Below are 12,569 nucleotides of genomic sequence, written 5' to 3'. Positions count from 1 at the left end.
GCGTTCCCACCGTACCGGGTTGTTGGAAACTCCGACTCGCAATTATAGCAACTTGTTATCATGCTAAGCTCTTTGCTAGTTGTTCGAATGTCAATGCGCATTGCCACTGGTTTCTTAATTCTAAAAGTTAAAATACTTGTATTCTAGAGATTTTCTGTAGCTTCAACTACGTCAGAAAAAAAGAGCTTATTCGTTCATTGTGCATGTTGTATTCAGTAATTCCTGCGGATTAAAGATGTCTAGGGTAAGGTATCCTCCAGGACATCCGGGCAGATCCGAAGGACCCTGCGTCATTGTACCCACCAGTCCAGGAGGGCGGATCTATAATAGTCCGGTGAAACAAGACAAGCGCTAACCTGATACGTGCTGATTAGATGTTATCTTATCTGCATCGAGCTCGTTATCGGTCCGTCACGAACAGACGCATCTGCTTGACATTGACATTTCTCGCTCCGGCTGGACAAGCGTCTCTGTACCCACAAGCTAACCAACTGCGGATCTATGATAGTCCGGATGAACTCGTCGAGCACTAACCTAAAACGCGATGATAAGACATTATCTTATCATTGCCGATATCACATTATCTTATCAATAGAACGCGTTACTTGAGCAACGATGTAATTACGTGGTGGATAAAGAACTTATTTTACATTAAAATTGCCTGCTCGCGTAGAAAAGCAACTAGTCCCATAGCAGCATGGACTCCTCTCCACTGAGACCCCCTTCTCAAGAGCCGTGGGAAGATGAGGATTTTCGCTTCAAGACCATCGGCACAGCCTGTGAGTGGGCAGAAGCCTATCACCCTGGCGGATATCATGCTGTCCAGCTTGGTGATGTTATAAATAATCAGTACCGTGTTGTTCGTAAATTGGGATGGGGTCAGTTCTCTACAGTTTGGCTGGTGGTTGATACACAGTAAGACATTGAATTACGGACGCGTCTTGTAGCGAAGCTGATAAACATTCCTAGACTGGATCGATATGTTTCTTTAAAAATCACTGTTGCTCGAACGGAAGATCGTGGCGGCAAGGAGTTATTCTTTTGTAGATCTTACCTCTCAGGTGGATGCGCGTACATTGTCAGATTGCATGACGCCTTCACCATCGCCGGCCCCAATGGAAAACATGATGCACTCGTGTTAGAAGTAATGGGTCCAAATCTCTCGGAGCTGCTACGTAAAAGACCCGAGTTCCAAGTTGGCGAGCCTTGGGAGCGACGTTTTACTACCGCGTTTGCGAAGAGGGCATTGCTAGACACCCTGAAGGCTCTGGACTTTCTACACGAACGGGACATGGTTCATGGGGATTTGCACTTTGGGAATATTCGTACTTGTATTGGTCAACTCAAGGTTTCGGCGGAAACGGAGAGCAAATTGCAACAATCGATTGGCGAAGGCCAGCCCTTGGAGCGTAAAGATGGTAAAAGGGATCTATGGGCTCCATTATATCTTCTTGAACCCAGGCCGCTTGACGAAAATTTCTCCTATGAAATTGAACCACTTGTAAAACTTGCTGACTTGGGTGGCGGTAAGTCAATTGGGAAAATGCCAGTCCAAACGTGTACATCAAACTGATAATTTAAAAACAGCATTCTGTAGTAAGGTGCCGATTACCGGGACAGACGCGGTCACCCCCGTTGCACTTTGGGCGCCTGAAGCCATACTTGGCGACGTTGTTGGCAAAGGTCTTGACATCTGGTGCTTTGGCTGCCTGATCTTTGAAATGCTCGTTGGACGCCCGCTTTTTGTCGGGCTCCAATCTCTTGAAGGGAAAGCATACGATGAGATTACAAATGACGAACACTTGTGCCAGATCTGGGACGTGATTGGCCTTTTTCCTCAGTCATTACGAGAAAAATGGCGGCGGGCTGATAAGTACTTCGGTCCCGATGGCGAGAAGCTTCAGTCTCAGGATGGAGGAGAAGAAAATCCGAACGACGACGACGACGAGAACATTGGAGATACAGGTAACGGTGCCAGCCCTGGTGCTGAGTCCAACGAAAAGATGTCGGATATTTCATCTGTGTCATTAGCTTATCCTGGCGAATATTCTTCCCTGCAGCACCAGTTAACAGATGAAAAGCCAGATGACATCAAAGAGGCCGAAGAAGAGGAAATATTGCATTTGCTACGATGGATATTTCAGTACGACCCAAGCCATCGCCCGTCTACGGCTAAGCTTCTTGATCACCCATGGTTCAGTCGCTCTCGAGGTAACGGTAGTGATGACAAGCAGTAAAGGAAATTCGTTAGAAGCAATGCATCTCAATTGTCGCTTCGGGATTGAACGTTTAGTGGAGTTTCACATACGAGAACCACGAGAAGTTCAAAGTGCAGCAGTAGTATTGCTACCCAAATTACTTGTCCCTGCCTAATCTACGAAGATTTTCCGAATGTTCCTCCCAAGATACCGGGTGTGCTTACGAAAGAAGTACCATTGTACTTGCCTTGCTCGTCTCTACCGAGAAGGAAACTTTCTGGGGGTCCCAGGTAGGACCGTCGTACACCACCAAGGTCAACCACAATCTTCTGAATGAGGATGTTAGGCAACAAAGCCCAGATGCGAAGAGTGTATGCGCCCTCCTTAGGAACATCGAAGGAAGATGTCGTGTAGTTGCCATATAGACCCCAAACAGCGTTACCAACGGCGTAACCCCAACCATCAGGCATGTTGGTACCGACATTGGGGCCAATGGGCCGAACGATCGTTGGGTCAGGCTGATCCCCACCCGATGGATACAATGCGATGGCATACTCGAGTGGGTTTCGGTCTCCAAGGTAGTTGGCACCAGGGGACATGAAGACGGTAACATTAGCGGCAGAATGGTTGGTGTAGAGGTACATGTTGTACTCCAAAGCAGGGCCTTCTCCAACGTCCAGCTTCTCAGTGTCGAGAGGGTACAGACCAACACCAGCCAGAGTTCGACCGTAGTTCTTGATAGTGTGGTACTCTGAGCTGTTCGAGTCTCCCTCATGAACCTTCTGGTAGTGCGAAGCTTCGATAGAGACGTGTCCGTCAGACTCGACAAATCCCTCCTCAAAGCTGTCTGGCAATTCTCGGTTGATGACTGTTGCCACGACCTTTGCATCCCGACCACTGTATCTCTCAAAGCCCTGACAGTCGCTGGTGACGTTGATGAATACTTCCGTGGTGTTGGGAGCCTTAGGAGCCTTGTCCCAGTCGACTGTCACGTAAACTCGGCTATCGCTGCCGTTGTTGCCACCGACCGTACCATTGTACTGCGAGAGCTGGACGTACTCTTCCCATGGTGCTGCGAACCAGTTGCAAGACTTGGAGCCTCGGTGGAATACGTCGATGTATCGGGATTGGGCCCCGTGGGGTTCCAGAGGAGGGAGGTTGAGGACATTGGAGGACAACGAGTGATATCTATCGTCTCCCATGACGGTAGCGTTGGAACCCTCGACACCGACACCATACTCGCCACCAAGTGAAGGCCAGACATCCTGAACGAATCGTAGATCCGGAAGAGTGTTTCGCATAGGCTGTTGCCAGTACCCATCGTAGCCCAAGTGAGTCTGATCAAGCATGTGAGCCCACTTGCCGTCGAGAACCTCGTTCCACCTCTGAGTCAGGTTCGAGTCCTTGTACATGAGGTCCAGTGACTTCCAAATGACATCGTTGGCCGAGTTTCGCTTCTGCCCAGCGTAAAGCTGGTTCCTGGCGCCGTAGATCTGAATCTTGTTGACAATCTCACCACCAAGAACTGGGTGTAGAAGCATCTCGAAGAAAGCAGGCTTGTACTCAGCGTCCAACTTGTCAAAGACAGCCTGGGTGTCTTCTTTCAAGGCGGCCCACTGCTCCAGAATGGCTTCAGCTTCATGATAGTTGATGACTGAGTAGACATGGGGCTCCAGGAGCTCGAACTTGCGACGCGCAGCATACATGCCATAGCGGGTCATGATGCTGGTAATGGCTTCAACATGCTCACTGCCGAATTCGCGCTCGACCCAGTGTTCGACCCATTTGGTAGTGCCGTCAGCCTCCCATCGCTCAGTGTCATAGGCAAGATCCATGAAGTGGCTGATGGGGATTTCCTTCGGCTTGAGATCTCCGACGTTGACAATCCAGATACGGCGAGCATTCCTGTGGTATGCCAGGGTCATTTGCTCGGTGGTCTTCTCCAGCTGAATGGTGTTGATCCACTTGTAGTTTCTTGGGTCGCCAACGTAGTCGAAATGATAGTAGACACCAGCACCACCAGAGCGGTCGGTCTCGTTGGCGAGAGGCAGTCGGCGGATGTTTCCCCAGTTATCATCAGCCCAGAGGAGAGTGATATCATCGGGAACTTGGAGGCCACGTTCCTGGTAGGATTGAACCTCCTTGTAAAGGCACCATAAAGAAGGAACATCGGTCAAATTGTCAACCTTGAGTCCCTTCTTGAGAATCTCGCGTTGATTGTCGACAAGTGTCTCGAGCATGTTGACGATGCCATCGATTCCAAGGTCACCTTCAATGGCAGTGTCACCGGTTCCTCGCATTGCCATTGTCCACAAGCTGTTTCGAGCATATGGCTTAGCTCTTTCAACTCCATACTCAAAGTACTCATCGATTGTCTCGTTGTTGGTGTGATATTGCCACTCTCCCTCGTAGAACGTTCTGAATTCATTCTGCGCTCGCATCATGGGTTCAGTGTGAGAGCCTCCAAGAACGATCTCATAGGCGTCAAGGAGTGGCTGGTTGAAAGGGTCATCAATGTAAACCATGCTACCCCAAACGGTGGGCCAGAGGTAGTTGGCACGAAGACGAAGCAGGAGCTCTGAAACAAGAGCGTAGAACTCATGGTTGTAGGGAGCAGCATTGTTCCAAGTAGGCTTCCAGCGAGATCTGAATAATTAGCGCAGTTCATGTAAGAGTTGGAATTGAACTTACCCAACCCAGCTAGACAAACCGGGTTGCTCGTCGTTGAGGAAGATGCCTCGGTACTTGACTGATGGCGATTTCTGAACCTTTGGCTTGGAAAGGACATAGATCTCGTCCCTCTTGCGAACAGGAACATCAGCCCACCAGTACCATGGGCTGACTCCAATCTGTTCGCTAACATCGTAGATACCATAGATGGTTCCTCTGGGGTCACTTCCAGCAATGACCAGGGCCTGGGTTGTTCCGTTCATGGGGTCCTCGACAAGTTGACTAACGAAAGACTCCCACTTTCCGTCAATCTCACTGACATCGATTAGGCCTTGGTCAATGAGCGAGTCAATGATCTTCGAATGGCCAATTGTACCAGCGATGATGACTGTATTGGACTCATCAGGGTCTGAGTACGAAGGACCGGAAAAGCTCTGCTCCTCAAGAGTACGGTACTGCAAGCCATTAGCTATAGACGCTCGGGTGGAAGGAAATACTGACGTATGTGTTGTTCTTGACATCAACAGGCTCAAAGGTGTACTTGGCAGCAGAAGCATCCTTCTTGCCGTTGCTCAGCGTGAAGTTTGTACCAGTAACACGCCCAAAGTCAACGGCGAGGTCTCCAGCGGCACGAATTACTCCCCAGTATTCGTCCTCGGAGACACGAATTTGTCCCTTACCGACGTCACCTCCAACGATCTGGAAAGCATTGTCGGATTTGTTGAAGGAAACAATAGCCTGCTGGCCTAGAGCTGACGCCAAAGGCACCAAGCCCAGCAAGGTAAGTGATACCCGTGAGAGCTTCATCGCCTGATGATGATAAAGATTCCCAGGCAGATGGTTTCAAGCCATTGGTAGCAACTATTCAAAGACCTGCACCAGCCTTTCTTTTATTATACCGAACTTCCGGATAAATGCAACAAGCATCTTTCGAGAAATTGAGTTTAGGCATTATAGAACCGTTCATTAAAGTGGAACATGTTCTTTAGCAAGTTGGGGTATGATCGTCACGATGTAGCATCAGCCCCACAGAGCCGGGTTCCTTATTAGCCACAAGACCGGCTGTTTTCAAGCTTGAGTAATTAACCCGACGAATTGGCCAACCGAAAGGCTTGCAGGAATTTACCCACGATCATCAGGCCAGGCGGTGGACGAAAGTTAACATCTTATTCCAACAACCAAGTGATTCCCCGCACCTCGGCGAAGACTCGTGATTTGTGGAAATGCGATTGTGCATGATGACGATATTCCGACCGGGGAGAAAGCCGCCTGAAGTCATGTTATATACCAACCACTTCCAGCAAATAAAGGCTATATGATGTGAGACCAAAAGCACCCTGTCAATATTGGAACGACCAATGCATAATAGTAAGATGAATTCATAATTGTATTAAACAAATTCTAAACCCCAAACCTCCACTGCAGAAGAACAAGAATTGTAGCTAACCAAGGAAGCCCTTGTATCTAGTCATGATAAACAATAATGTACAGGAATGCTAATATCGGACAAAAGCCCTAAAAACTGGAGTACAAATCATTAATGCTTACAACAGTTATGCTGCACCATGCAATGCTAAGGTACCATGAAAATCCAACAGTAGAATAAGTATTCTACAGGACGAAAGCGAAACCAGCCATGGCAGCAGCCAGACCAGCGAAGGACTTGGCAGCACCAGCGGTCACAACGGGAACCTCCTTGACGGGAGCCTCAGGGTGCTCCTCCTTGGAGGGAGTCTCGGGCTGCTCGGGCTTAGCAGGAGTCTCAGGGTGCTCAGGCTGCTGAGGCTTAGCGGCAGGTTGCTCAGGCTTAGCAGGAGTCTCAGGGTGCTCGGGCTTAGCAGGGACACCAGACTTGACAGGCTTGGAAGGAGTCTCAGGGTGCTCGGGCATGTTGGGCTTGGTGGGGTGCTCAGGCTTGGGCTCAGGGACAACAATGACGGGGGGCTTGCCCGAGTGGACGGGCTTAGGAGGGCTGACAGGCTTGGGGAGGTCGACAGGAGGGTGGACGGGCTCGCACTCTCCGTTGGAGCACTTCTCGTAGGTGTAGCAGTCGTCCTTGCAGGTGTCGAAGTAGTAGCGGTCCTCGTCAACGTCGCAGACAAGCTTGCGGGCATAGTCCTCGGAAGTCTCACGGACACAGCTGGAGCCGTGGCAGATGATTCGCTGGTTGAGGTCGTGTTCCTTGTAGTCAGAGTAGTAGCAGCTTCCGTTCTTGCAAATCTTAATCTTGTTCCAGGTATCATCGTAACACTCACGAGGAGCACAGAGGTCATCCTCGCAAACAACTTGCCACTTGGTGCAGGTAGGGCAGTGGACCTGGGGAGCACAGTAGTTACCGTAGCAGATGATGATAACGTCGGTAGGAACAACAGGCAGGAGAGCGATAACGGTCTTGGTAGCAGTGACACCGCTCTCAGTGAAGGTAACGGTAGCGGTGGTGGTGGAAGCATCAAGGGTCTGGGTGATGATGTCGGTGTTGATGACAGTGTCGGTGGCACCGGGGTTGACACCGATGGCGACGTAGATGGAGAGAAGGATGTTGATGTCAACGCTCTGGCGGCGCATGATGCGAGAGCCAGTGATCATACCACCACAGTTCTCTGAATCATCGCCAGGGCAGATGATGTCACAGAGATCGGTGCTGACAGAAGAAACAAGGTCAAGGTCGAGCTCAGAGCCACAGTAGCAGCTGCCATCGTTGAGACCGAAGAAGCTGGAGCCAGCACACTGCTCAGCACACTCATCGGAGTCGTTGTCCTCGCTGTTGTAAGCAAGAGCGAAGCCAGGGAAGCCGTTGCCAGAGAAGCAGCCGAGGAAGTTGAATCCAGCTGGGTTTCCGATGCCACCAGCGGCGCCGGTGGTGGTGGTAGCAGCACCAGTAGTCTCGGTGCCGGTAGTCTCGGTACCGATAGTAGCAGTCTCGGTGGTAGTACCGTTACCGCCACCGAAACGGAAGGTGGTGAAAGTATTTGTCTGAGCGGCAACCATTTGGCCCATGGCAAGGGCGAGGACATCGGTGTAACGCATCTTGAAGGTTGAGGTGTTTTGAACGATTGACTGATTAAACGATTGTAAGACTCTTGAAAGAGTAGTGAGTGAGTGGAAGGAGGATGAGAGAGTTGTTTGATGATGAGAGAATAGTTTACGGGAGGCATAGAGTCCTACTTATACCTGATAAGATTGATGGTTTGGTATGAGGATTAAGACTTGCCCCTATCATCTAACCGCTACCTGCAATCGCCTCACAACGTTAGAGAGAATTCACTCTACTCAGTAAATGCCAAGCGCTGCAAAATATCGGGTTTGAGACATGAAGTTCCAGCCGCCAAGCAGAGAATGCAGTGGTTGGCCGAACATGTCTCACTCCACAATTAACAAGGGAAGCCCCCTGACGCTAACTCACATTTCTACCATTTGTGAGATTGTTTTGAATTCCCGGTTGCATTGTAAGATTATTTTAAATTCCAAAGATCACGATACCGGAAAAAGAGTCACATTGTTTGCGACTAAAACCTGAATAAATGCGACATTGGTCCAAGACATGAGTAAATGACAATACCTTAGTTTGTGCACTCTTGGAAAAGATTGCAGAGAGTCCATACCAATGAGTGCGAGAGCAATCTAATTGAAGTAAGGATAAGCTTGATTTGAATCTTAAATCGGGAGTGGTGTTACTCTCTGACAGTAATGTTTTGTCTCCACTCCTGGTATTGGATAGTAGCTAAGACGATGCCGGTCCGAATACCTGGATCTTTGTTGCTGCAGTGATCTTTCCATGGCGAAACAGATCCCTTGAAACTAATGGCGAAAACCTGCAGGATATCGCTCCCTGATCGGAGCTTGGAATAGTCCAGATGTCTGCGAAATGTCGCCCCTTTCCCGTCTCGTTCACCCTCGGCTCAGGTGGATCTATGTCATTGAGAAATTCTAGTGCAAATGAACCTAGAATAAGAAGCAACCTTAGATTGGATAGGAGATCGAGACTGATAACAGAAATGTCCAGAGTTCCTTGGAGTTGGTTGTCTGGCTAGGATACAGGACGCACGCTAGCATCCCTTGAGAGTGTCGGGGTTGCATCTGTATTCCGCCCTCATGACCACTCCTTCCACGTGCTTGTATGACTGTTAAATGACCTGATACATGTAGCTATGTTATAGATAAAGGATAGAAGATAATAGTAGATCTCATCATTGGTTGCAATGCATTCTGGGAGCTCTAAATGTGCTTTTGTCAGCGGTGGCATGTTGGTGGCCTATCTACCCTATCTATTTCACCAGTCGAAACACTCCCAATGCATCATGCAATTGGCCAAAAACACCTTCATGCCAGCTCGTAACTTGTTTCCACTCGTCCTCTGGGAACGTGACACTCATCATGCGCAGCCACGCGCCAACAATCATATCAGCATAACTGGCTTTAGCTCCCAGCAGGAAAGGTCCATCTGTGTTTCTCTTGAAAAGCACCGCCAGAGTGCCCAGCATCTCCTTGAGAGACTCCATCAGTTTGGTTCGCGCTTCAGCACTTAGCGTGAAGTCATCCCATGAAGATAGTCCCGCACGGCTCAAAAACTCGGTTTTGCACTCCTCTTCTCTGGCAGGATCGAATGGCATACCCTGAACCCCAAGCTGAATATGAGCAGTAAATGCCGCATCAACATTCATGTTGAACCTAGCATAATCGGGAAACTCCTTGTTGTTGCATTCAGACAAAGGAATCAGTATGTAAGGATGCTCAAAGTCAAAATCGAGTTTCTGAGCCGGGAATAAATCACCCCCGCCTGAGTAGGTCTTGTTGAGGTAGATAGCGATATCGAATGAGTCGCCCACCACAGTACCAGTGGCCGTATCATTGATGACAGGTAAAGTTTGCATGTCTTTTCCATCAGCAAACTTGCGGCTTGCTGGGATATTAAGGCTAAGGCGGGTTTTGGCAACATCTGGAAGAGATACCCATTGTGTTGAGTACGGAGCGCCCTTGAAGTTAAGGGCATATCGGGCTTTCCAAGGGTTTGGAGCATAAACATTCTTCTCCACTGGAGCAGCGGGTTCAATATCGTAGAAAATGATCTTTTTTTCGTCCATGGTAAATAAGATTTGTGATGCGGTGGATGTAACGCAATGGTGGTATTTTTGGTGAGGGGGGGGATACGCGAAAACTCAATTCAATACGTGGCTCATCAAGTTGATCCGAGACATGTACAGCGGTTGGTCCAAAAACGTTTTCAGCCACTAAAGAGAGTACAGCTAGCGCCACAATAAAAGTGGCTGATGTTCAGGATGGACGATAGGTACCCTGCAGGAAATTCGCTACTGTGCGTTGTCTGTACTTGGCGCTTGTTACATTTGCTATATCGCGTTTGGACTATTGGACCACCTGAGACCTGAAATGTTACTGTTTGATTGAGTTCATAGTATAGAATTGCTGAAGATGAAAACACCATAGCGGAACGAGCTACTGGCATAATCCATGCTAATCGGCTTGACCGGCCGCCAAGAACCGTGCGGTAGTTGGGAAGATCCACTCATCCCCTTTCCCAGAACTTCATTCGTGTTCCCGTATTAACTTCAGTGTCAATGTCAGTAGCAGACCCGCAACGCAGGGTCCAAGCAGTGACCCAAGAACCTAAGCTTCGAGAGTCTGGATGCCTTGGCATAGTTTTATAAAACGATAACCATCGCAGTAAAGAGTCAAGAGGCGGTCAATTTATTTCTCTTTTACTCCAACTATAACGCATTATTCTTTGGAAATGCCAGGTGAATTTCAACTGAGTCAGTACAGAGCCGGTGGTGGCCATCCCACCGGTCAGCGCAATGGCATCGAGGAGACTCTCGAAGAGTCTTTCCTCAGCTACTACACTGGCCTATTCAACAAATACGCCGGTGCTGATGGGAAATGGAATCGCGACCAGATCGGTCTCTTCATGCATCACGTTCAGGCTGAAAACCCCGACGGCCTTGCCGCTTACCTGACAGATCAAGACTCACTCAATCTGCATGAGCTTATCAAATATCTCACATCACCCTGTGGCAACATACTTGAAATGGCAGCTCCCCAGGATCTATCGTGGCCGTTGAGTAACTACTTCATCAGCTCAAGTCACAACACCTACCTTACTGGCAACCAACTTTCCAGCGATTCAAGCACAGAGGCGTATAAGGACGCCCTTCTGCGAGGGTGTCGATGCATCGAGATCGATGTTTGGGATGGTGCGGAAAGCTGGAAGGCGGGCGTCAATGACGAGGATTACAATGGCGAAATGAAGAAGGAAGGTTGTGGCGAGGCCAGGAAGATAACGTTCAAGGAGCGCGCATTCATCAAGTTTGGAAAATGGGCTGCAGCCAAGTTCGAAACCCCAGATGAAGACGGCAGGACGTTTAGCGATAGACTTGGGGACTTGCTGCAAATTGAACCGCGAGTTCTGCACGGCTTTACCATGACCAAGGAGGTCTCTTTCCGCGACGTCTGCAAGACTGTCGGGGAATACGCATTCATGACCTCTGATCTCCCACTTATCGTCAGTTTGGAAGTGCATTGCAACCCAATGCAGCAAAACGCAATGGTCGATATTATGCAAGAAGCTTGGGCAGACTATCTTCTACCAGAGGTGGAAGATGATCCTACACACTTACCTTCTCCTGATGAATTACGGAAGAAAATTCTCATCAAGGTGAAATACGTCCCGGATGACAAGTCGAAGAGTGACACTTCTGATGACGAAAGTATGCTCGAAGTCGTTACAGAAGGGGATGAGAAGAAGGTCAAAAAGGTCAAGGCACCGAAGATCACACAACGTTTGAGCCGCTTGGGTATCCATACACGTGGGATCAGCTTCAAGTCATTGGACGAGCCTGAAGCTACAATGCCTAACCACATTTTCTCGCTCTCGGAGGATATGGCCTTCTCCATCCAGCGAAAGCTACCGAAGGCCCTCTTCTCCCACAACCGGCAATTCCTCATGCGCACCTATCCTCACGGGCTACGCTTTGACTCCTCCAACTACGATCCCGTCATGTTTTGGCGCGCAGGTGTACAGGTGGTTGCTCTCAATTGGCAATCCTGGGACCTCGGAATGATACTTAACGAGGGCATGTTCATGGGTTCAGACGGCTATGTCCTCAAGCCAGAGGGTTACCGCCATGATCTAAACCGAGGCTGGACCAACGACGACAATATCTCTATTCCAACCAAGACATTGGAAAGACTGGCTATTACGGTTGTAGCAGCCCAGAACATCCCTCTGTTGAACAGCACCGACGACCCAGCCAAGTTCATTCCTTACGTCAAAATTGGGTTCCATACAGAGCCAGATGCCTTCAAGGCTATGACTTCCGAGGATCAAGCTCCGGAGCAGGCCAAGCAAGCAGGATATAGCGGGGAAACATCTAAGAGCAAGGGTACAAGCCCCAGCTTCGGTGAGGATACCATCGAGTTTCTTAATATTGAGGGCGTTGTTCCTGAGCTGGCCTTCCTTTCAGTCAGGGTGATGAATGATGTTCCTGGCCCAGACGTAATGGCCGCGTGGGCATGTGTGCGACTAGATCGATTGAGACTTGGATATCGCTTCCTCCGTCTGTTGGACAAGGATGGCATGCCGAGCAAGGGCATACTTCTGGTGAAGGTTGCGATGAGAGAGGCTAAGTAGTTTACGTTATAATACAATCGACTTGTTTAAATACCATCTGATTGAGCACTACCATGTCT

At 49.2% G+C, this 12,569-nt stretch overlaps 5 protein-coding genes across 5 annotated transcripts; 2 read left to right on the top strand and 3 right to left on the bottom strand.

Annotated features, from left to right (window-relative positions):
* Nucleotides 1-697: 697 nt before the first annotated feature.
* Nucleotides 698-2,586, top strand: B0J16DRAFT_397807 (kinase-like domain-containing protein; the record flags this gene model as incomplete). Its single annotated transcript, XM_046132336.1, has 3 exons — nt 698-915; nt 970-1,526; nt 1,588-2,586. The coding sequence occupies 3 exons, from the start codon at nt 698-700 to the stop codon at nt 2,235-2,237; spliced, it is 1,425 nt and encodes a 474-aa protein (XP_045982162.1). The 3' UTR covers nt 2,238-2,586.
* Nucleotides 2,318-5,675, bottom strand: B0J16DRAFT_303586 (uncharacterized protein; the record flags this gene model as incomplete). The annotated part of the gene is made up of 3 exons (XM_046124680.1): nt 2,318-4,844; nt 4,890-5,323; nt 5,370-5,675. The coding sequence occupies 3 exons, from the start codon at nt 5,673-5,675 to the stop codon at nt 2,375-2,377; spliced, it is 3,210 nt and encodes a 1,069-aa protein (XP_045982161.1). The 3' UTR covers nt 2,318-2,374.
* A 412-nt stretch (nt 5,676-6,087) lies between these two features.
* On the bottom strand, nt 6,088-7,978 carry B0J16DRAFT_303585 (uncharacterized protein). Its single transcript, XM_046124679.1, has one exon. It carries the CDS (start codon nt 7,893-7,895, stop codon nt 6,480-6,482), a length of 1,416 nt encoding a protein of 471 aa, XP_045982160.1. The 5' UTR covers nt 7,896-7,978; the 3' UTR covers nt 6,088-6,479.
* Nucleotides 7,979-9,054: 1,076 nt separating this feature from the next.
* Nucleotides 9,055-10,001, bottom strand: B0J16DRAFT_340140 (uncharacterized protein). The gene has a single exon (XM_046127630.1). The coding sequence runs from the start codon at nt 9,947-9,949 to the stop codon at nt 9,134-9,136; it is 816 nt and encodes a 271-aa protein (XP_045982159.1). The 5' UTR covers nt 9,950-10,001; the 3' UTR covers nt 9,055-9,133.
* A 613-nt stretch (nt 10,002-10,614) lies between these two features.
* B0J16DRAFT_303577 (PLC-like phosphodiesterase) lies at nt 10,615-12,510 on the top strand (the record flags this gene model as incomplete). Its single annotated transcript, XM_046124678.1, has 1 exon — nt 10,615-12,510. The coding sequence occupies one exon, from the start codon at nt 10,615-10,617 to the stop codon at nt 12,508-12,510; it is 1,896 nt and encodes a 631-aa protein (XP_045982158.1).
* Between the last annotated feature and the right edge of the window lie 59 nt (nt 12,511-12,569).

The sequence above is a fragment of the Fusarium flagelliforme genome, assembly GCF_020744385.1.
Source record: "Fusarium flagelliforme strain FIESC 12 MPI-CAGE-AA-0113 chromosome Unknown B0J16scaffold_4, whole genome shotgun sequence".
NCBI classification, from domain to species: domain Eukaryota; kingdom Fungi; phylum Ascomycota; class Sordariomycetes; order Hypocreales; family Nectriaceae; genus Fusarium; species Fusarium flagelliforme.
Note: the sequence above shows the minus strand (reverse complement) of the source record. Positions and strands in the feature narration are given on the sequence as shown.

Coding starts and splice junctions, on each gene's coding strand:
- B0J16DRAFT_340140 (XM_046127630.1), bottom strand. CDS start 9,949: ATGGACGAAAAAAAGATCATTTTCTACGATATTGAACCCGCTGCTCCA.
- B0J16DRAFT_303585 (XM_046124679.1), bottom strand. CDS start 7,895: ATGCGTTACACCGATGTCCTCGCCCTTGCCATGGGCCAAATGGTTGCC.